Consider the following 22817-nt stretch of genomic DNA (forward strand, 5'->3'; position numbering starts at 1 on the left):
ACTGCCTCTCCTTAGAAAATAAAACTTTTATTAAGGGAGTTGGTGGCAGGGACGGAAATATCAGACAGTGGATATTTTATGGACAGACTGTGCCCTTTACAAACATTAACATTGTCTCAATTTGCCAAAAACTGCTCATGGAGATATGCAAACGGCTAAGTTGGTCACAAGGACTCACCCTACAAAGAGGACAAAAAAGTGCAAATATGATATAAAAAGTTGACTCCATGTCCATTTAAAAAAAAAGTCATTTTTTTTTCCTGTTCTCTCACTTGCTTTGAAACAAATTTTAGCTATTTTTTTTAACAGTGTGCTGAAAAAAGCAAGATAAACAAGCTTCTGCCCTCGTAACAGAACTGTAACAGAAATAATGGATAAACTAATGGGAGAGATTAATCTGGAGGGTTTTTAAAATTTTTTAAGGCTGACCTTTAGCACTTTTTCTTGCAAAGCAGCATTTTATACATTTTTTAATCCACCCTTCTGTAATACATATTCCAATGTCAGTTAGACTGGATCAATGGGGACCCAGAGACAAGCATCATTTGATTATGGTAATAAAGGACAAGAGGAATACATTCTTGTGAATTTGTTCCCTTTGAAAACTTTATCTATGAAAAGAGAAAAACACTGTGTTTTTAAAGACAGCAGAGATTTAAAATATCCATTTCATATGCAAGGCTGAGTTTAACCACATGTGGACTTCCTATTTTCCCAAACGCTTAGCCACAAAATCATACAAAAACACATATATCCTAACACACAATAGAATATACCTAGCCTGTACATTCATTTATTTCCTTCACTTTTTTTTAAAGGCTGCTCCCTAAAAAATAGACGTTACATTTAGTTATGAACTAATATACAGCTTAAACCCACCAGATTTATTTATTTTTTTAATTATCACTAGTGGTACTCTAGTTTGAACAGCATACTAAGCTTGCTGGTGCCTTCTTGCTGTACTCCCCAGTGCCAAGGTCACCTGCCTGGAGCTCATACAAGGCAGTAAGTGGTGTTAAGATGAAAACCCACCACATGCCCCCAGCTTACCTCTCTTCGATGTCCTGAGGAGTAGTTCCTCCAGGTTGCCTCCTCCCAAGCACTGCTGGAACGCCCTCCAAGAGGTTAACCAAGCATCAGTCCCTTACACTCTGCCCACACTGTGCCCCTTTCCCGTCGTGGCAGGCAGCCCACCAGCTGCTCACCTTGCACCCATGGGTGAGACATGCCCTTCAGGGACCCTCCACTCCTGGACCTCTCACAGCCCACTTCATCGTCGCTCCTCTCTTCTACATCGCGAGCACTGAACAAACCAAGAGTGCTTCGGCACTGGACAGATTTCTTATCAATAAATTACTCTGCTTTACATGGTTCAAATTTAAGCTTTTATTTGGTTTTTAAATTAAAAAAATAAATTTCATTATTAAATAGTGGAATGGGTCTAAACTAATGTTTACATATTAATTCACTTGCTTTAGGGTACCACCAGAGAAATAATTGAAGTATGTCACCTGGACAAAACTTTCTGTCAGAAAGCTCAACAGTGGCATAATTCAGATAAACAGGAAAAAAAAAAGCCCCAAAAGTCTTAATGTTTACAATGAATGTTAGAAGTAAACCTCTGGTTCTAGCGTCATCCGACTCTAGTTTCCATCACAAAGGCAGTCATTGTATTCAGAATACTATACCACAGTGCTAATGTCATCGGCTTCATCTGGTTTCTTTTGCCTGCTTGGCAGGGATTTCAAGTACTCAAGGTGCCTCCTTGCATCCTCCTGGTTCTGCCGGACGTAGTAAACTACGTATGAGATCACCATGGTGAACCAGCCAAACATGGTGACCAGCATGGCGTAGTCAGTAGTCTTTTTAGGGAGGTTGCAGAGGTCGGCGTCGTTGGCAGCGTTGAGGAAGGGTCTCCCCGCGTGCTCGTCCAGCACAGAGGTCTTGCAGATGACGTTGTTGGCCGTCTCGTGGTTGGAGGCCATGCTCCGCAGCACCTGCTGCAGCGTGCAGTCACAGTGCCAGGGGTTGTTGGCGATTCTGGCCCTGGCCTTTAGGTTGTTGAAAGCGTTTTTGTGCACGCTTTTAATCCGGTTGTCGGACAAATCCAGAGTCTGCAAGGTTTCTGCCACCCCTTTAAAGGCATGTTCATCTATAAACTCAATCCCATTTTTTGATAAATTGAGGACTCTCAGTTGGTGCAAGTCCTTAAAAATTTCGTTGGGGATAGATGTTATCTGATTGGAGTCCAAATAAAGTAAGACTGTTTCTGGAGGGAGATCTCTGGGTATTTCCTTGAGGTTTGCATTGCTACAGCTGACGTTCAGACCTCCGGAGTGGGAACAGAGGCAGCCTTTTGGGCACATACTGGCAGAATGAAAGCACAGTATCATGAGGACAAAACTTTGTAAGAGCAGACACATGGAGAGGGAACGAGTTAACCACAGGTCTAACAAATGCATGCTGGGCTGTCAGCATAATCACGCGACCATTTCTCATTCAGCCAACAGGGTGGGAAAAGGCTCGGCAAAGCTGAAACATGGCTTCATTTTCTTCGGTGGGATTAGTAAAAACTGGTTACTAACATGTGGGCTTCCTCATGGTCAATACACTTCTTAGAAGCACGCCTACAGAGAAGAAGGAAAAAAGTTCTTTATACCATAAACTCCAATCCTAACTCTGTTTTCATTAAAAAAATAGAAATAAAAAGATGTTAAAGGGAAATGCCACACTAATTAAATGATCTATTATCTTAGGTAACTCCTATTAGCATTAATCTGAGTTTAGTGCATAAATCCCCAGGACATTTTTAAGAGGATAGACTACACTTACAACAAATTGCAGAGGTTTGGTCTTTAATACTTATTAGAGAAGGCACTGGTTTGCTTTTATCACAGACTCTTCTAAAACAGCTGTAAAACTAAATTGCATTTTTCCTTGCTGAAGTAGAAGATGCATTGATAGGAGCTAAGACTTGTATCTCCAGCAACAATGACAGCTTAAGTGAGGAATTTGTGGTGGTTAATGTGAACTTCTCTCAAAATAATTTATGCTATTTTAAGTCCAAGTCAAAGTACCTCAGCAAGGAAATATTTTTACTCTATCAAGGAACAAAAATCAGGTAAACCAAATGCTACTGCAAGACACCACAGTCATTCATCTCCTTGTCTGTCTCCCCCTCCTTCTCTTTTGCTTAAGGATGCTGGATTTCTTGTACGTCCCAGCATTTTGTGAGACCCACAGACATAATTTTGACTTCCATTTTTTTTGAAAATTTTGTTTTCATGTAACAAAGAGAAAAAGCAATGGGAGAATTGCCAAAAACTCACATACCCCACCCTCCAAAACAAATAAAACTCATGAAACATATAGGAGCCAAACATTAAAATGTCTTATTCACGGCATGTCATTGGCTAATAGCACATATGAAAAATACTGTTTCTGCTTCTCCCCCCTCAAGCTGGCTTTAAAATAGCAAACATCCAGAAGCTTTTCCATTTTCTCCTTTAACTGGAACACAAATACAGAAGTCTGAAATGCTGACCTATATGGTTTCAAAGACAACCCTTCCCGCCCCCCCCATTATGGTAAACTATGAATTTCTAACAACAACAGGTCCATTTGTTTTCATGTACATGCTCTCTGTCTTTGTAGAAGCTCAGATATGTGTAGCCTTCAGGTTGTATTTACATATAAATGAATTATGTTTTTTTCTAAATCCACACTGTAGTCCACTGAACAAGAAAATCTCTGCACAGAGGAGATGTGTGATTTTACATGAAAAGGAAGAAATTGCATTGCAATCACTTTTTTGCTTGCAAAACTGACATACCAACTGCAGCTGCTGACACACTGCAGTAATATGGATCAGATGTGTCAAGCAATAATTTCAAACTCATAGCTCAAGTTATATTTAACCCTTTTTGCTGAGGCTCAGTATGTCAGTAACCCCACAGGAAAAGAAAAATAAAACAACCCAAACCAGACTTAACAGCATGTACATTACTTGTGATTACTCCACGGCTTGGGAATGGCAAAAGCTCCGCATACTCTCACTGCAACTACTGCAGAGAGTAGTGTATCACCACTAATCTTCAACTTACCTATTGTTCAAATCAGTGATTGCCCAAGAACCTAAACAGAAAGCTTACACTTGGATTCCATAAAACTTCTACTCTGAAATTAAAATGAAATGTAATTGTTAGCAATGAGATATTATGAAGTTAACCCTGGAAACATGAAAATATTTAGAAGGGAACCAAGCAGAGCATGAAAAGCTCCCTTTGAGGAGAGAGAAGTGAGGTAGCACCTCCAAAGTCAACAAAATCCTTCATGACCTCTATGGAAAAAACAAGGTTTACATGAAAGAGACCTGTTGCAGTGGGTGCAGCCTTCCCATTTCTCCCTTTGGCTCTTTGTTCATTGCAGTGCCTGCTCTTCAGACCAGACAGAAATCGGCTATCAAAGGAGATAGCTCCAGAAGTTGTTTTTTCCCAGCCTGCCCAGAAGCGCTAAGTACTTGCTAAAATGTGCAGCCCATTCAGAGGCCAAGCTGGAGCTGGCAGCTGCTCCCCCTGGCACTCGGTGCTGGCAATCTGCTGCTCCCTCCAGCAGCCCTGGGTGCTGTGGCAGGACAGCCTGTCCCTTGGAAAAACAGCCACCTATTTTCTTTTCCCTTCATGTTCACGTGTCTCACTACTGTGCTGCTGCACCAAAAGAGTAGATGAGGGGTCCAGCTCATCACCACAGAATGAGCATCATCTCATCACCTACTTCTTGTACACAGTGGCTTCCCACCGCCGACACTGGAGTACTACTGCAGGAAGAGACTGGGGGAGAAAGAGCAAAGACCTGAAGTAGTCTCGCGTGCTTAATTTTATAGAATCATAAAATTCATACTGTTCTCATCACAGTGTGACAAATAAGTATCAAATTTGCTTCATTACAGGCTTAAAAAACCCTGTCAACCTGTAATTACAGCATGGACTCTGCCGAGTTCTCCACAATACTGTTATGCCACCAAAGATCATGTATCAAAGAGGCCCCAAGCACCAAAGACAATGTGGAACAACCTCATCCCACTGGAGACAAATGAAACTATTTAGTGTATTAATGTGTTTAGAGTGGAAGAAGTAGAGCCATTACAGACTAAGCAGGATAGTGTTTAATGAAGCAATGCCTCTTCTAAAGGCCTAACTAAGCAAATGAACATAGAGAGGAGAAAATCTCACAATGTTTTAAGATGTTAGATAGAGCAAATACAAATTTAAACCTGTAATTAACAACCCAGTCAACAAAACTTGTCTGAATAAGAACAAAGCTCAGCAAATTCCCAGTAAATCAACCAGAAGAAACCCAATGGGACTGAGCATCAGTCAGGGTAAACAGAGCTTTGTTTGCTTCAGAATATCCAATCCAAGGGATATCTGAGATTTAGGTTTCAACAATAAACTTATAACAAGAACTTTCTTTACTTCTAATGACTGCAAAAAAAGAAAAGAAAACTAGGATCTACATATTTCTAATGCAAATAGGAAGATCTGTGGCTTCTTGAGCTGTATCTAATTTCCTCTGCTTGGAACACAATAAATAAAGAAGGTGTCAAAGTTGGAACAAACATAAGAGAGATATACCAGACAGAAACACCAATGATTACAGACAAAGGGATGAAAGACACAGAATTAAAATAAATATATGAATTAATTATAAATCTGCAAATAAAGAAAAAAAATAAAAATAAATTAAAAAGTGAATGAAGGCACAGGGAAATGACAGCAATACCAGGAACGTTGGTAGCAGCATGGTATAAAAAGGCTTTTTGTGTACATTTCTAAAATACAAGTACAAACATAGAATACCTAATGCCAAGTCAAATATTGCAGGGGAATAATATGGAAGATTGCACAGAAGAGTTCTTTACAGTCTTGCAATTTAAACAGGTTTCCAAGGCTTCCTCTTCTCAAGCTCCCCCAAGACCATTCACTCAGTGCTAACATCCAACGATGTAAGAAAATGTACAAATCCTGAAATCCCCAGGGAAAGCACATTGCTTTTAATACACAGTGAGATTTCTACCGAGCTTCAGGTATCAGGTACTTGCAAGTGTTTGTCTTTACTGCAAACAAGGTGCAGAGACTTAGCTCCTGAATGCAACACTACTAAATTATCTATTTGATTAATAACTTCTCCCCACAAGAAACTAGTGATGGAAGGAAGCATTAGTGCTTCCAACTACCGATACAGAAAGTGGGCCTGAAGTCACACAGAAAGCCCAGGACAAGACTGCCTGCAATATTAATTTATGCTGTTTTGTCTTCAGAGAAAGATATAGGAGGATAGGAAATCCTATAACCATCACACAGAACAGCCGAAAAATGACACAGACTGAGACGTTTTGTTGTTTAGGACAATACTAAGACAATAAAAGGTGCATAAAAAGAGAATCGATAATATACGTATAAATAAAGATGTCTGACTAGGGGAAGGGGTTTCTACTGTGGTGTAGAGACTTTCAGAGTCCACATGGCAGCTTTGGTCATTACTCAAGTATTCATACATCCCCTCCCTCCATAAAATGTGAGAATGGAACAGCTACCAAATCCTTGCACTTGAGGGCCAGCCACTTCTCTCACATGACTCTAAAGCAGAGACTACAATCAACGTTGAGAGGTTTTCTGCCTATAGTATTTTGAACACACACACAACCACCTCAGCCCTCAGGTGACATCAGCAGAGCCACTTGTTGATGAGACACTTCCTGCAAATTTGTATGTTTCAGATGTGAGAAAGGGATTTACTCCCTCTTTGTTCATCAGATGCCCTCTCCACACATTGTGTATCTACATTTTATTAGGGTCCTTCAAAGATTACCTTCTAGCATTACAAACATTACCTGTGACAGTCAAGTATCTTTGTTCAAGTTGCTCCAATATGACAACGCTTCTAAGTGGAATTTCAACTGAGTTCTCAGACAGTGTCAGGTGAACTCCCAAACATTTCTGTTGAGGAAAAATCAAGACCACCACCCTTCTCCTGACAGCTCTTCATCAAGCGAGATCTCACATGATAAAGACAAAGCCATGATCCAAAGTATTTAATATGGAAGTCTTTATGGGAAGATTCCTGTTGTAAATCACAGAATGAGGGCCACAAATTAAGTCTGTAGAACTGGGTCCAACAGGCGCATGCCAGCATAAGAGCCCCCAAACTCACACACAGCATCCTCATTCGTTTTGCCTGCTTGTCAAACACTGATGGGAAGAATAAGCAGCAGCTCTCTGCTGTCAGTAGCACCCTGGCCTTCACCAGATCACAGGTTGTAAGGACTCCTCAGTGACAAGAGAGTTGTAGTTATAATTCACAAACAAGAAAAAATGGGAAAATGGAAAAAGATCTCATCCTAAAAGCATCTTCATTCCATAAGCTGACAAGTACAGGCATTGTGCAGAACACACCCTCCTAGCAATAAAAACTGGATAAATATTGCAGATATTTTGGAAGATATTCTTTTGCTCTTTCTGTGGGATACAGTATTATGGGATTCTGAGGAAAAAAAGACTGAAGGTGCTGTGGCATCAAGCTGCAGCTAAAGCACAGTCCTGAAAGTGAGAGAGCATAGCTGGCAGCCTATAAACCTAGAGAGTTTTATGTGGCTTCTAGGGTCAGAAAGTCTGGCTACAAAGGGTTTTTACTGCTGATCTCTTATGTCAAGTGATATTTCCATCTCATGCACGATCACTTGTGCAGATCCCACAATTAATAATAATAATAAATTATGTCTTCACTGGCATTCGAGCAACTACACCATCCTCTAGCACGTGCAAAAAGGGCTGCACACAGCACAGATGTCTCACTGTGAAGGAAATGCAGTGATAGCAACTCCATTTTCCCTACCAATAACATAAGGTACTAGAATAATGTCTCCTCTTCAAAGCTGGATCCACTGATGAAAAAGATTGCATCTATTACTCCAGCAATGTCAAAGGGGTCACAGCTAACTACTAATACTCGGCAACTGCACACACAGTTTGTACTTAAGGTTACTGAAGGCTCCATGATGAGAAAGGAATTTCTTGTTATTGTCGCTTATGCGCTCAAACAAGGAGGCAAGATCAGAACAGGGAAAAGGAAGAAGCCAACGGATCAACCACAGGGGGTGAGCTGTTGGCTGCATCATGACTGTACTCAATCTGTCTGGTCTGTCACTTTTCAACCACCAGAAAAATTGGAAAAAAATATGTACAACCACCTTCCCAAGAATGTGGATCATAGGGACTTATGCACAATTCACCTGCCAAGGCTTACCATGTTTCTGAGGATGTACCACTGTAAAGCTTAAGTGACCTCGCTACTAGCTTTAGGCACAGTACCCAGAGAAGCCCTCATTTGAAAATGGATCCCAAATGGCACCGCAGAGCTCCACACTCCTTGGAATCACAGAGTCCACAACAAACATCACTGTGTCCTCTGTTAATACTGAAGGCATCCCTCAGAAAAACCGCTGACCCTCCACATCAGAGATGCACTGCACATGACAGGGTGCCTCCCATCCTCCTCCCGTACAGCCCATACAATTCATATATGAACCCAGAGACAGCTCCTATTTCTGTGGGCAGCTCTACTGCCTTCAAAAGAAGCTATCAGCTCCCAGTAAGACCTCAAGAGATCCCTGAAAATCAGCTCAACTTTTCAAGCCTGGTCTAAGTAAAGTCCCACCCTTCAGAGTAACAACTTTCTTGCGTGCCAGCATCGGAATTTTGATACAGAATTAGAAAAGTCCAGGAAATAAGACTCCTACAGGGCTCTTTGTTTAGACATCTTTAAAGCAAACTTGCACTTTGAATAAATATTAAAATTTTATAACTAGAAATCCATTAAATGAAGCACTATAAAAAGATCATTATTTTAACTGACTTCCAGAAAATTACTGAGATGTTTTATAGCTTTAAAAGACCTGACATTATTATAACTTTTTCCCCTCCTTTAAGACATTGACTACGTTGGTTTATAGAAAAGATGCTCATTGATAAATCTAGTTTTCTATTTTCTATTAAAACATGTCTTAACTTTGCCATATTAAATATTTTTGGCTTACATCAGGTTTAGCAATCTAACCATTGAAATAGAAAATACTCCCCTTTCTAATACATTGTTTCCCATGAGTTCCGCTTCCTCTAATGCCAGTCTGCTTGTTACAAAACGCACACACACCCCCCACCTTACTATCCCACATCCATAGAGCTGTATTTTATGACTTTTTACTCCTCTTTTTTTCCCCATTGTCATAAAAAAACACATACTACTTTGTCTCTAAAAATATTACCTTGCAATTAGTATTGACAAGACAGCCATCAGATGGAGATTATAGGCTAAAATTAACAGGTGATTATCCAACATGAAAAGTCCAGTTTGCTGGAGGACTGAGGACGGGACAATTTTACATGAACCCGAACAAAGAGATTTGCCAACACTACTCCCAAACAATTGCTAATGGCATATTTAAGAAGAGTTAAATCAGAGAAGATATCTAGAGAAAGAACTATTTTTATATATATATCCTACCCTTAATGAATCTTACACTACTGGTAAACACAGACCTCCCAGTAAGCTGCACACTGGGCTGTCCTGTGCACCTGTGTGCCAGGTCTGAGAGCAGCTGAACCTCTGGAGGCCAACAGAGTCTGTGCACATTGGGGAAAAACCTCCATGAAATCCTGCCTGGCTCCACCAACATCTGCAGGCTGAATCAGCCCACAAATGTTAAAAACTCAAGAAGATTGATGTAAAAATAAGAAGTTGCAGGTTTTTTTCACTTCCCTATGGATATATAATAAAACTATAGCATGGCAATGTGACTGACTGACTGACTGGGTACTGAGCTGCAAAGTGATGACACTTGTGACCTGGAGCTGGGCAGGAGCTGCAGGACCCAAAGGAGAACACAACAGCCGCTTCTGACCTCTGTGCTGTCTGTGCACTACAGAACAACAAAATTTCATGGGTACCAAGTGAATTCCTCTAAAAAAATAATACAATCCTTTAAAACAATGCCACTTGTGTACTGTCAGCACACCACGGCCAAGGGCAATCTCACTAGCTGCACAGACGGACTCTGAGCCAGGCAACTCAACCTTCTCCATGGCTCCAGGACAACATGAGGAAATTCCATTTAGCAGATGAAACAAGAACTTGGTTTGGAGTCCCAGGACAACCTGTGTCTTTCACGCATCTCTCCCTGTCACTCCTCAGTCGTGGAGGCCTGGCTGCCTCACAGCTCAGCTACCTTGAAGGTAGGCAGTTAACATGCTATGAAGCACCAAACCAGAGAGGTGCCACGAGCTGCTTGCAAGGTGCCCGATGATTTAAATTCCCAGATGAAAATCTCCACCAGTGGAAAAGTTCCAGGATTTCAGAACATGGCAAGATGAAAAATCCTAAAGCAGTAAAAAGAGAAATTAATAGAAGCCAACGGCAAATGAGGTTGGGAAAAAGGGGTGCAAAAGATCACTGATTCTATGAATAATTGAAATGTCGTGATTAATCAGTGTGAGCCTGAACTTACACTACATAATGGATTAATTATCTAATAAAACATCAAATGTACTCAACCTATAATATCCTCCCCTATTCTCAGAATGCCAATCAACATTTTGTTCCCAAAAAACTTCCAGTATAGGCATCTATATATAACTGCTCATGGCAAACCATTTCCAGTTGTAGAAGCAAAGTGTGTAGGTAAAGGTTTATAGATCCTGAGCTATGAATGGCCTCCCTTAACTGTCACAGAGTAATAAAATGGTTGAGGAGAGCCAAATGAACATTTTAAGCTATAATTACTTTCTGATTGTGAGATCACTGAATGTATCACTCCTTATTACAGATTAACATCTTAATTATACTGTGTGGGCAAATGAATCAGCACTTTAAGACTGATGGGTTGGGTTCATGTTAAAAAATGTATCTGACTTTTTATCCTTTTCATGTCAAGTCAGAAATGATTTCATAACTCTCAGCTGATAAATAATCGTGTGAAGCTTAGCAGATATAATGACAGAAAAATATTACCAATCATCTCCTAACTTTCCTATGATGCTTTGCTCTTGGAAGTCTTCTGTGGCAACACATTTCTTGGAATGAAATTTGGCAACTTGCTGGAAATTAAAGAAACAGCTATTGGGGATGCTGTTAGACCTCCTTCTTTTGAGCCTTAACAGAGATTGAATCACTTGCTTTTTAGAAGGTATTCAGTGCTGCCTAATTTTCCTTGTTATCTCCTGCATCCTCTTCATCTGACATAGACTACAGAAAGCTCCCGTCCCTTCCCTGAGCAATACCCTGATGGGAAATATAAAAAGCATTTTGTATGCACATCTATGCCATTTGAAAAAGCAAAGAAAACATTACATACGCTCACAGTGCATAAGTAGTGGCAACATAAAGCAGGTTAAAAATGAAAGGCATAAGATATAAGATACATTATAATCTTTGACTTCATTTATCACTATATTTGGAGGAAATTGTCTTGACAACCTATAGAAGAAATGAACAAAGGCTCAAGCTATGCCAGTTACTGCAAACACATCTGCAAAAAGATTTTTTTACCACTATATAAGAACATGAAGAACCACAGTACAGATGCTAAAGGAAAATGCTCCAACACACACAAATGACTACTTGTGAAGAGTTCTCCAAAGCCACATCATTTGTTTCTAGATTATTAGTGTGCTTTAGAGTAAAAAACATTTTTAAGGGTTTGGGATTACATTCTACCAAGTCTCAGTCACATTTTCTGAGAAAACATCAACAACCATTCTGTTTGGCAAGAAAATCCTTTCCAATTGCAGCTGAGTCAATCTTCCATATGATCTATAATAGAAAAAAAAATATACTCTGAAAGCTTAAAATAACCTGAAGTGGAAATACTTCATCTTCCTTGGGTAAAGAGATCCAGACTAAAGTGTTTTCTGAAGTCTCGTTATGAAGAGAATACCTAGGAACCTTTCATGAATAAGCAATGCAGTAGATTTTCAAGAAATCTGATATAATCCAATGGAAAATGTTTTCATCATAAAACATCAATTTCACAATATTTGCCGATTTATTTTTCTCCCATATTACAAAATCAAAGTGAAACAGACAAGTGCCCAGTTGGAGCCATACTCTTTCCAGTAGCTAATGATGGATGCTCCTTCAACTTAATTTGGCAGAATCTATCAGATCAGAGAAAATGTTGTCTTGATCTCAAGATAATTACACTGATTACCTCAATGATTACCAGCATAATCAGTGGCAAGTCTTGCAATTTAATCTTGATAACTGCATCTGGTGACCGCAGATGATGTCCTTGCCCAGTTGAAAATCTCATTCTATTTTTACAAAGTGTAAATCTAACCCCTGGTAACAAAACTGTGTTATCAGAAACTGATAGGCCTTTACGGAACCACCTTGCAAAGATAAGCAAGATTAGGACCACTTAGAGACCTTTCTTCCACTTTTAAGGGCACTTATTTGGTTCTGCGTACTGTGATCTTTAGGGTCATTTGAGGTTCATCCAAATGCTCCTGCAACTTAGTAGAGGAGAGAAGCTGTAATTAGGCTGCGGAGGCTGTGCTGAGAATAAAGTCAGCAGGGCAGAAATAAGTGTGCAAACCTGAGGGGACCGTTCAGCAAGGAGCATGCTTGGGGCTCTGCAAAGCTGCCATCAGTTGCCCAAACCAGCAGCAAGACAGCTGCTGGCAGCAGACACCTGGGCACCAGGGAGTCCTGCAACAGAGGTGCTGCAGACTCCAAAGTAAGATGGGGAGAAGGAGAACGAAGCAGAGCACTGCTGAAAGTTGCTTTATCCAGCTGACGCTCTGTCACAGAGGAGGTTCCCAGGAACTACAATGGGTCACCACAGATTAAACCATTTCTTAGGTTAGACAGTTCAACAGGAAATACAGATTTGAGCAGAGGAATTGCCACAGTGACAGTTCAGCACCAGTTTCACAAACTCTTGCTTTTAACTGGGTCTACATTACCCTGTTGTGTTAAACCCCAGGAAACCAAGGCTGTTTCTCTCCCTGCACAACTGCCCAGTGACACAAACATAGAGCAGTAATCCATCGCACAAGGAATTTGCAAGGAAAGAAGCCAGTAGAAGCTATTACTAAAATGAAGCAACCTGAATAATAGTAATACACAAGATGAGATGAGAAAGAAAAAGAACATAATTCCAGAGCAATTACTCTGAAATAATCTTAAAGAGGAGAAAAACCCCACAAGATAAACTATGGGGAATTATAAGGTAGAACTGGGTTGTGAGCTGTAAAACCTGCCTGCAGAGACACATGGCAGCACAAAGGAGCACATGGCAGCACACAGAGGCTTGTCTCCACCAGACCCTGGCGGGAGGAGGTGTCATGTGGCAGAGCCCTACATTGAGGAGCCTGCCGGGAGCTGACAGATGGGTGAGCAGCGAGTGACCACCCCATAGAAGGACTCTGAGAAAGTGTGCTGCTGATGTGGCAACATGGGATAGGGCACGCCATACAAGGAAATGCTGTGCCTTAGAAAAGTGTATAAAACCAACTCACTCCTTTGAATAAACGATTCAGATTCCCTGGCGGTCTGGGTCGGAGATTCAATCGCTCACAATAAACTAGCAAAAGGGGACAGCAGTTAAAATATAGTACCTCAGCAGTTATTAATTCAGCTCCTTGTGCTTTGAAATACACTCGCTATATATTAACAGGACCTTAAAGAAGCATGCAGAAGTAGAGAACTCATTTAGAAAAATGAAAGAAAAATAGAATGTGTACCAGCATATAAAAGAAACCAAGTTTGAAACTTCCAATTAAAAGCTCTAAACTTAAAAGTGAATGTTTAACACCACAAAACCACAACCTTCTACAAATGAAATTGTGACCTATCAACACAATTTAGAAAATAGCAAAAGAGACAAGTATAGAATAATTATGAGATCAATAAGCAATTAAGCAACTTTAAAAGACATTTGAGTGACCTTCCAGAATCAAGCGACACACTGAGTTAACTACAAGCCATTTAGGCTTGCCAAAGAAACTGGCTGATCAGTGATGCTGGTTTTGCTGTGCCAATGGGTATTACACCTGCACACTGCCACTTGCATAATGAGAGAGCCAAGAGCACATCTACAACACCACACGTACACAAAATGTAATTCCCATTTCTGCACCAAAGGTGTCAAGCAAAGGTATCATAAATGCCTACTGTATCAAACCACCCACCACAAAAAACACATCCCCACTTTTAATATTTCAATCCATGAGCAGCTTCAAATAACTGTAATTTCTTTTTCATCAGCTTGCCAGAGAAACTTACCTCTTTTTTTTTTTTTTATCCTAATAATAGATTTTCTTTCTATATTTAGATATCATTATAACTCTAAAAGCTCAACATGTGGTATTCTGGAATAGTAAGACACAGGGCTTTTGTACTTCCATGAAAAGCGAGATCACCAGGTTCCCATCAGGACCCCTCTGCTGGCAGCTACTACCATTAGAAGCTGAGCAAAAAAACTACCCTAAGTACATCTTCTCTAGCCCTGTTTCAGATGAGGATCTCCCAAGCAAGCAAAATCTAACAGTGTAAAGCTTCAGTGCCATTTTGTGCTGGCAGCACTTCCCTAATTAAGAATTTAAGGCCAGATGGAGCCATTAGATCATCTAATCTGACCCCCTGCCTACCACATGACGTGTCATTTTACCAGTAAACCTCATATTGAACCCAAAAAATTTAGGTCAGACTGAAGCACATCTGAACTGAGAAGACTTCTGTGTGCCCAGGACAGTACCTTTTGTGCCCACTTTCTTGCACCATCCTGTATCAACATCCACCATAAGAGTCAAACTACTCTAGCAGACATATCTGCTCCACCATGATCCAGACACCAAGCAAGACCATCTGTTTTCAAAAGAAAGGCTGTATTGAAAGACAGTGTTCCACTGTTCATCATAAACAGTTGCATGTTACCACTTCTCCAAATGAAAGTCAGACAAACTGGCTATTTTCTAATCTGCTGGTGGGTTACATCAGGCCCTCAGCTGCCATTAAAGAACTTCTCAAATTACATGTGTTACATCTAAGCAACAATCAGCATGTTTTCATTTTGAAATAAGTGCTCTGGAGCATCCCCAAGGCTTCCCAGGATGTCAGGTAATTTATTTATTTAATTTTTTTAAACCATGTAGTACTTCTCCAAAGTAATAAAAAACTTGCAGTGTAAGTTTCTCTTCTGAGGACATACAATGATAGCAAGTCGTTATTACAACTTGAGGTTGCAGGCTGAAATTCTTTAAGGGTTTCCTGACCCTTACTCAGCAAAAATCTTCAGCCTGTTTGCAACTCATCAGCTTGCTGAGAGGCAAGCAACCCTTCAGTGTTCACGGTGCTGAAATAAAAGTTATCACCAATTGCTAAATGAAAGGAACAGCTCTAAAGAAAAAAGAAATCTGCTTTTCTCAGTGGAAATAAATACCAGCCTTTATCAGACATGGAATCCAGCTGTGCAAAAAAAACCAAAAAACAAGGCACAGCTGCTCGTCACTGAGTGTGCAGAGATTTTCCAGTCAGTCAGTCGCTTTTCCCAAGCAGAAAACAAAAGGAAGGAAGAGCCAAAAGAAAGTGTTGCAATGACTACCTCCAAGAGAAGAACAAACCCTTGAGGTCACATTTATTCTAAGGGAAAAGAGGTCTTTATCAGCAGCATTAGAGCACAACAGGAACAGTCCGAAACTTGGTTCAATAAAACCGTTCTTTTAAAGACAAGAACACATCAGGTCTTTGTGTGTCCCCTCTGAGGTTATACAGCCAAGTTGACTTTGGCAGACCTAGCTGATACAAAAAGCAGGAGTTGTGAAGGAAAAAAAAAAAGTCTTGATTACCTGGGCAATGATCCAATAAGCAAGACACTCGAGGCTGCAAGTTCACAGCTGAAGAAGCTCAGGTAGAAATAATTTCTAGCAAATTAAGTTAGGTCATGATAATGAAATTTAAAGATGTGTGGGACATGATTTATTTTACTAAGGCTTGTTGAAAAGTGAAACTCAAGCAGAGCTAACAGGAAGGCTTATTTAACTCTGGTTACAGTTGGTACTGGCACTGAGATAAACTTGACATACTTGGAATGGGAAAGAGAATATAAGAATAGGATTTTTAAAAAAACTTTTTAACACCATTTTTCCACATTGCAGGAGAAAGCAGGGCAAATTCGATCCTGTGAATCACTGCTGCTTGTTTCCCAATTTTAAAACATCCTGGCACACAGCCCTCAGTGGCAAATGCAGTGGAAATAGCTGATCGCAAGGGCTGGGAAAGAATGGATAACAACATCTGCACTGCAAAGGCCCTGCCACCAAGGAGCAGGAGGGAGGATGGAAAAACCTAATTGGAAAAGGTCTCACAGGAGGTGCAGTCCCCTTGTAGGTCACTGGAAAGCAGCACTAAAGGCAGGAGGGATGCTGTCAGCGTTGAGGGCTCCGCAAGTTACCTCAACAGGTTATCTGGCGGCAGCCTGGGCTTTGGCTTCACTCGGCAACAGATGAGGTGCCATTATGTCCTCAACTGTCCCTCCTACCACCCATGTCTCTCACGCTGTGAAAAACACCAGGTGAAAGGGAAAAAAGTCACTATAATGGATGAGTGCAGCAGTTTGCAGGAGCAAGGAGGGAGAGAGTAATGAAAAAGTGTTAGTATTAAAGTAATAAAGCTTGTGGCCATTTTTCAGTCTGAAATGCACAAGACCATAAAACAATGCTTAAAGGCACTCACTTCTGTTCCAAACCACCTGCACGCTAAGGCACCCTGCTATTAGCACATAAGTTGTTTACTACCAGTCTTATTTCAGTCAGACTCCAGGAGAGCCATAAAGTTGAATTTTTTCACTCAGTACAGGAGTCCAAGTGGCCTCAGGTTTTCCTTGGTGTGCCAAGCCCCAGTGTGTCATCTGTGATCCCTGCCCAGTCACTAACCCACTCATTTCTAGTAAAATGTATAAAAGTCAAATCAAAGCAAAGGGAATCTGTGCCTGGCACATGGCACACATACACCCTCCTTCTTCCCTGCTTCTCCTCAAGTTCCTGAAGCAACAGCTACTCTCAGTGAGGTGTGTTGAGCACAACTATGATGGTGGCTTTATCTGCCAGTAAGCGTCACTTGTGTCACACTTTCCTAAAATGGTCTGGGCACTGGTTGGTAAAACAAGACTTCTATTTACTCTCCTGAAACAATTTCTTAAAAAAAAAAAGAGTAATGGAGAAGTAATGAAACATAACGGCAAAACATAATGGATATTCTTTTGAAATTAAGACATTTTTTATCTGTTTGCTTTATTTGTCACTTGCCTCTTTTTTGTTTGTTTCTTTGGTTTGCCCTTTTGTTTGCCCCAAATAAAAGCATATGAATTCAAAGCAACTCACTCACTTTTTTCCTCTGTCAGAAGCAAACATTAGGATTTAGGGACTCTTCATAGAGATGGCCCAGCTACAAAGAAAGTCTTTGTCTCAGTGGGAGGACTACTAATTCAAGGACAAAAAGACAGAGACTAGAAAAGCAGTGGTACCTACAGGAAAGTTTAAGGCTAACAGATGAGCCCGTGGAATTGCAGGAAGAGCAAAGAAGACAGAAAACCAGAAGTTACTCTCAGGGCTGTGCACTCACCATGAAGGGAGGAAGCCAGATGTGGGAGTTTCACATGAGAGACCACATTGGCTCACAAGCCGATGGGTGAACTCCTTACAACCTGGAGCTCAGCGAAACTGCCAAGCCTTAGCAAGTTCTATAAATTATACCATCTTTCTGGGACTACATGACAAACCATGAAACAGCCCACCAGCAGCAGCATCAACGTTCTATTGAGTAACACAATAGAGAGAGATGCAGTGGTATGGTGAACGTCATCTTTCCCCATATTTACACATCTTCACAGAGAAGGAGTCAATAATGAAAAGCACCCTGTTAACTGTCCTCCTTTTTTCAAAGGCACCTTTACCTCTTATGCATTCCATTCCCACATCTAAATGCAAGTCAAGAGTCCAGGACATCCAAAGAAGTCCGAATGGCCTAAACAACACTGTTACCGAGTCCCAGGCTACATACTATGAAGAACAGCAAAACAAAGAGTAAACCAAACTGTATCACTTGAGAGTAGCATTTCCAAATCTTTTTCCTTATGTTTCCCATCACGGGAAACATTATCTTATTCTCCTTTCCTTAGTTGCCATAGATGCAGTGCTACAGTGCTGCAGCAACAGGCAGCCATCTTCATAAGCTGGTTCAGATCTGAGCACTCCTGCACTCCTGACTGCTTCCCTTCTTGCTTTCAGTATGGCAAAGGTGTCCTCCAGCTCCATCCTGCCCTTCCTCACTGGACAATGAGGATAACAGACCAGCTCAAGCACAACAAAACAGATTAAGCTTCTGTAATGAAGTGGTGCCACACACACTGGGTCCTTGGGGCACGAGCCTCAATAGCCCTTAAAAGCTACAATGATGGGTCTGCTTTACTTTTCATTAGGATATAAAACCACTCCTTTCTCTTTCCACCAAAAAGCTGTCATTTGCAATAACCACCCTAGAATTCTCCAAAAAGTTGCACACAGAAGTGCACTTTGGCAAAGACCTCTCCAAACAGGGAGGAGTGGGCAAATCAACCATCGATCCAGGAGGTGTCTTACAGGTTCATCTACAATATTAACCCACCAGATCATCATTTCATATTATAAAGTTATTTTCATGGCTGTACAAAAAGCTCCATTAAGAATGAATGATTAGTTCTCCATCAAAGACTGTAACATCTGCCTTAGTAAGGCAATCATTTATTAATAACAAAATAAATAACTAGGCTTCTCTTAAAATCCATTTTAGTAGTAAAATGAGAGGGAAAAGAAGACTATTTATAACACGTTAGTACATATTTTATTTAAAGTTATCCAAGTATTTCCCAGGAAAAATGCTACATCCTACCTTTACTCATTAAAATAGGACATGACTCAAAGTTTGATGAAGAAGAAAAAATAATTTATTTCCCTATACAGTGGCATTCTTTCAGTTAGGTAGTTTCTTATTTCTTCTGCATTTTTCATAGCATTTGTATCAATACTGCTACTAAAATTTTGATGGATATTTTAGTGTTATTGGAACATACATGTTTTCTTTATTAAATATGAATTTTTAAAAAATTGAAAAAATTTAAAATGTGTATAAAATGTTATACAATATGAAAAATTTTAATCAAAAGACAGAATTCAAACAATATTGGCATTTTTCTGTCTTTCCAAAAAGACAGTACTTTTTCTTCAGCAGTTCCTCCTCCTGGAGCTTTCAGTCAGCTCTCTGCGAAACAGAGAAGGTGCTTCTTCAGTGCACTAAAGGTTGCAGCTCCTTATGAACAGATGAACAAGGTGGCCCCACTGAATGCTGCTTGGCTGGGCTCACACTCAGGAACTTAGCAATGATCTGAAGCAGAAGGTCAAATGGTGGTGGTGAGATCATGCAATGCGTTTTTCAGACAAGACACCCAATGTGGGCTATGTTATGAAAGGTCTACCATGAACAGACACATGCATTGCAATTCTGACTTCACAAGTTGTGATGATAACAGCAGAAATGCTGAGGACAATAAACAACCTTTTTTGTGTAACAGTGCCAGCAGAAAGCAGCCCAAAAGCGGGTACAGCTACTCTTGGGAATAATTACTGCAACACTTGCAGCCTCCCACTAGCTTTGAGGTAGTGCCACAGTTCCCATGCAGAGCCATTCCCACTTACATGCAGGATGAGGAGCAACCCCAGCAGACCTCCACGTGACACTAGGCTGAGCCCTAAGTGCTGTGCAACACCCTGAGAATCACTGGCTGTTTATGGAATCTAAGGAATGGAAAGGCTTTTAAAAAGTTATTATGAACTTAAATCTGAAGGAGCCATGCTGGAAAGGTAAAGGAACACTGCTGAGGATGGGTGGCTCCTCAGCTCTCAGTCAGTGCAGATGTCCAATATCTCTTTCAAGGGCAGGGCTGACTAAACTATGCTCCCCATCAGTGGCACATGCTCAGCAGGAAAGAGATGATCTGTGCTTTGCACCCCTATTAGCACAAGCTGCTGCTGAATTTGGAGCTCACAAGAAGCCAGGAGCCAGAATCCTGCCTCCCACTGATGGCTCCACCCAGGAAGCAGCAGTTTCTGGTCCTGCTGAGCTCAGGAGCTGTCAGATTCCTGCTGAGCTGGAAATAAAAGCTTCAATTTTTTTTTCTCCTTCTTTTTCCCCATTTGACAACTGTACATAAACACTTGTAGATTGGGACTGTTACACCCCTACAAGTTTAAAACAACTTTGCTTAGGCACGCATGACAGCTCCCGATGGCAACACAAATGTGACTGCAGACTAATTCACCTTGTTCTGACACACGAAAAGTCTCTGAAATCGCTCCACTGTCTGTAGTCACTCCTGTTACACATCTCTGCACAGTCAGCACTCAGCCAAGCCAACACAGGAAAGAAGCACACAGGAAAAATTCACACCTTTTTGGTAGATTCATACTGCTTTGTGCAGAATTCTTCTTTTTAATGTAATCATGGAAAGACATTTTAGCTTTATTTAAATACAGGTCTATCAACAGACTAAATTTTTTTAATACACACACTCTGCACAGAACTGCTTTGTGTCTAAAGCACATTAAGCGTACCTCTGATATCGGGAAAGACAGACTACTATCAGGAAAAAGGCCATAAATTTAAAAGCTACTTATTTCTTCAATATTCCATGCTCAGAAATCCCAGGCCCCTGCAACCAGTGAGAAAATCTGGAGCCATAAACACTTGTTGTCAGCAGAGGAGGATCCAGTTAAGGGACATTTAACCACACTGGACATACACAAGCCCATGGATCCAAAGGGGGTGCACCCATGAGTGCTGAGGGAGCTGGCTGAAGTTTACAGAAGGCTACTCTAAACTATCTTTCAAAGATCAGAGGGATCAGAGGAATTTCTTGGGGACTGCATGAAAGCCAGTCCTATTTTCAAGAAAGAGGATCCCGTAAGCTACAGGCAGGTCAGTTTCACCTCCAACCCTGGGGAGGTGATGAGCAAATAAATCTGGGAACAATTCCCTTAACATATGGAGTAAAATTAAATGACTGGGAGTAGTCAGCATAGATTTATGAAGGTAAAAATCACATCTGACCAACCTGAGAGTTTTCTGCAATGAGGTGCCTGGCTCATCCTGCTGAGATGAGAGAGAAGTGGATGTTATTTAGCTTTACTTCAGCAGAGCTTTTGATGCTGTCTCCCATAACATCCTCATTGACATACTGATGAAGTACAGACTAAACAAGTAAACGGCGAGGTGGAGAGAACACTGGCTGAACTGCTTGGCTCAAAATGCTGTGCACAGCAGCACAAAGTCCAGCTAGAGGCCCATCACTAGTGGAGTACTCCAGGCATCAGTACTGGGACGAACATCATTTAACATTTTCACAACCAACCTGGAGGGTGGGAGAGAATCTCTGCAAGTTGGCTGATAATACAAAACTGGGAAGAGCAGTTGCTACACCAGGTGGGTGTGCTGCCATCCAGAAGGACCTGGACTGGCTGGAGAACATGCTGACAGGAACCCCATGAAGTTCAACAAAGGTGAATTCCGAGTTCTGCACCTGGGTATGGTTAACTCCATGCATGCAGCATGCATGCTGGGGCCTGATCAGCTGGAAAGCAGGCTTGCAGAGAGCAACACCAGGGTCCTGACAGACACGAAGTGTGTACCCTCAGGGAAAGGGTGGGTAACAGCATCATAGGCTGCATTAGAAAGAGCAACACCAGCAAGTTAAGGGTGATCCTCCCCCTCCACTCAGCCCTGGTGAGACACCTGCACAGAGCTGGGTTAGTCCTGGGCCTCCTGGTATACACAAAGCATGGACTGAAACAAGTCAGCAAAGGCCACAAAGGTGATAAAAGAAGTGAAAGATCTGATCTATGAGAGGCTGAGATTGCAGGGACTGTTCAGCCTGGAGAAGGCTCAGGGCAGGACTCACCAGTATGTCTAAACAACTGATGGGAGACAATAATGAAGAGACTCTTCCCAGTTGTGCCCAGCAAAAGGACAGGAGGCAATGGGCACAAATCGAAATACAGGGAATTCCATCTGAAAGTAAGAAAATAATTTCTTTTTCTTTTTTACTCTCTTCCTACTGTGAGGGTAGTCACACCTGGAACAGGTTACTGAGAGAGGTTGTGTCATCTCCATCCAAGCCTGCTGAATATAGCTGAACAACCTGCTTGAGCATGGGAGTGAACTAAGCAATATCCAGAGATGCTTTCCGGCCTCAGCCATTCCATGATTACTTCCAATCAAGTTAAACAGAACAGCTGAAAGAACTACAGTTGAAGAAGAAAATACTTGAAAGCAGCATAATTTAAGACAGAGGTAATTCTAGGCTTTGCAGCATAATGCTTAAATCCTACTGAAGCACATTTTTATTCCCTCTTTATGTTATACATGACTGCACAATCTGTGTTGTCTGTAAAGAAGAGAGGCATTTCATGGGGTTCTTCACGTGAAGCAGGGATATGTGTTATAAACACATACCCCAAACCAGAATTTGGCTGTAGATGTTTCTATCGCTTAGATTTTATGAAATATCTTACCACTGAGTATAGTTTCCACTGTGACTACAGCAAGTAAAAAGATCCAATTACAGATGTTCTGTAGTGTAAAGCATTAATCGAAATTATGTTTCTTTCCACAAGAAGAGCACTTCCTGAGAAATGGTTATATTAGCTAGCTAACATTGAAGAGACACAATTACT

General features: G+C 41.0%; 1 protein-coding gene across 5 annotated transcripts in view; it reads right to left on the reverse strand.

Moving 5' to 3' along the window:
- Positions 1 to 1362: 1362 nt before the first annotated feature.
- The window catches only part of LRRC3B (leucine rich repeat containing 3B), a 53165-nt gene continuing 31710 nt past the window's right edge, over positions 1363 to 22817 (reverse strand). For 4 of the 5 annotated variants that reach the window (XM_042043665.1, XM_042043667.1, XM_042043670.1 and 1 more), the window contains exon 2: positions 1363 to 2627. In XM_042043665.1, the coding sequence (XP_041899599.1) occupies positions 1683 to 2462 (780 nt within the window). In that variant the 5' untranslated portion in view covers positions 2463 to 2627 and the 3' untranslated portion in view covers positions 1363 to 1682. Of the gene's footprint in view, positions 2628 to 4103; positions 9962 to 22817 lie in introns of those variants that run through there. The other variant, XM_042043671.1, reaches the window with a different exon arrangement.

The sequence above is a fragment of the Corvus kubaryi genome, unplaced genomic scaffold (genome assembly GCF_017639235.1).
Source record: "Corvus kubaryi isolate FWS band 111438036 unplaced genomic scaffold, C.kubaryi_AGA036_p1.0 37398, whole genome shotgun sequence".
Taxonomy (NCBI): Eukaryota; Metazoa; Chordata; class Aves; order Passeriformes; family Corvidae; genus Corvus; species Corvus kubaryi.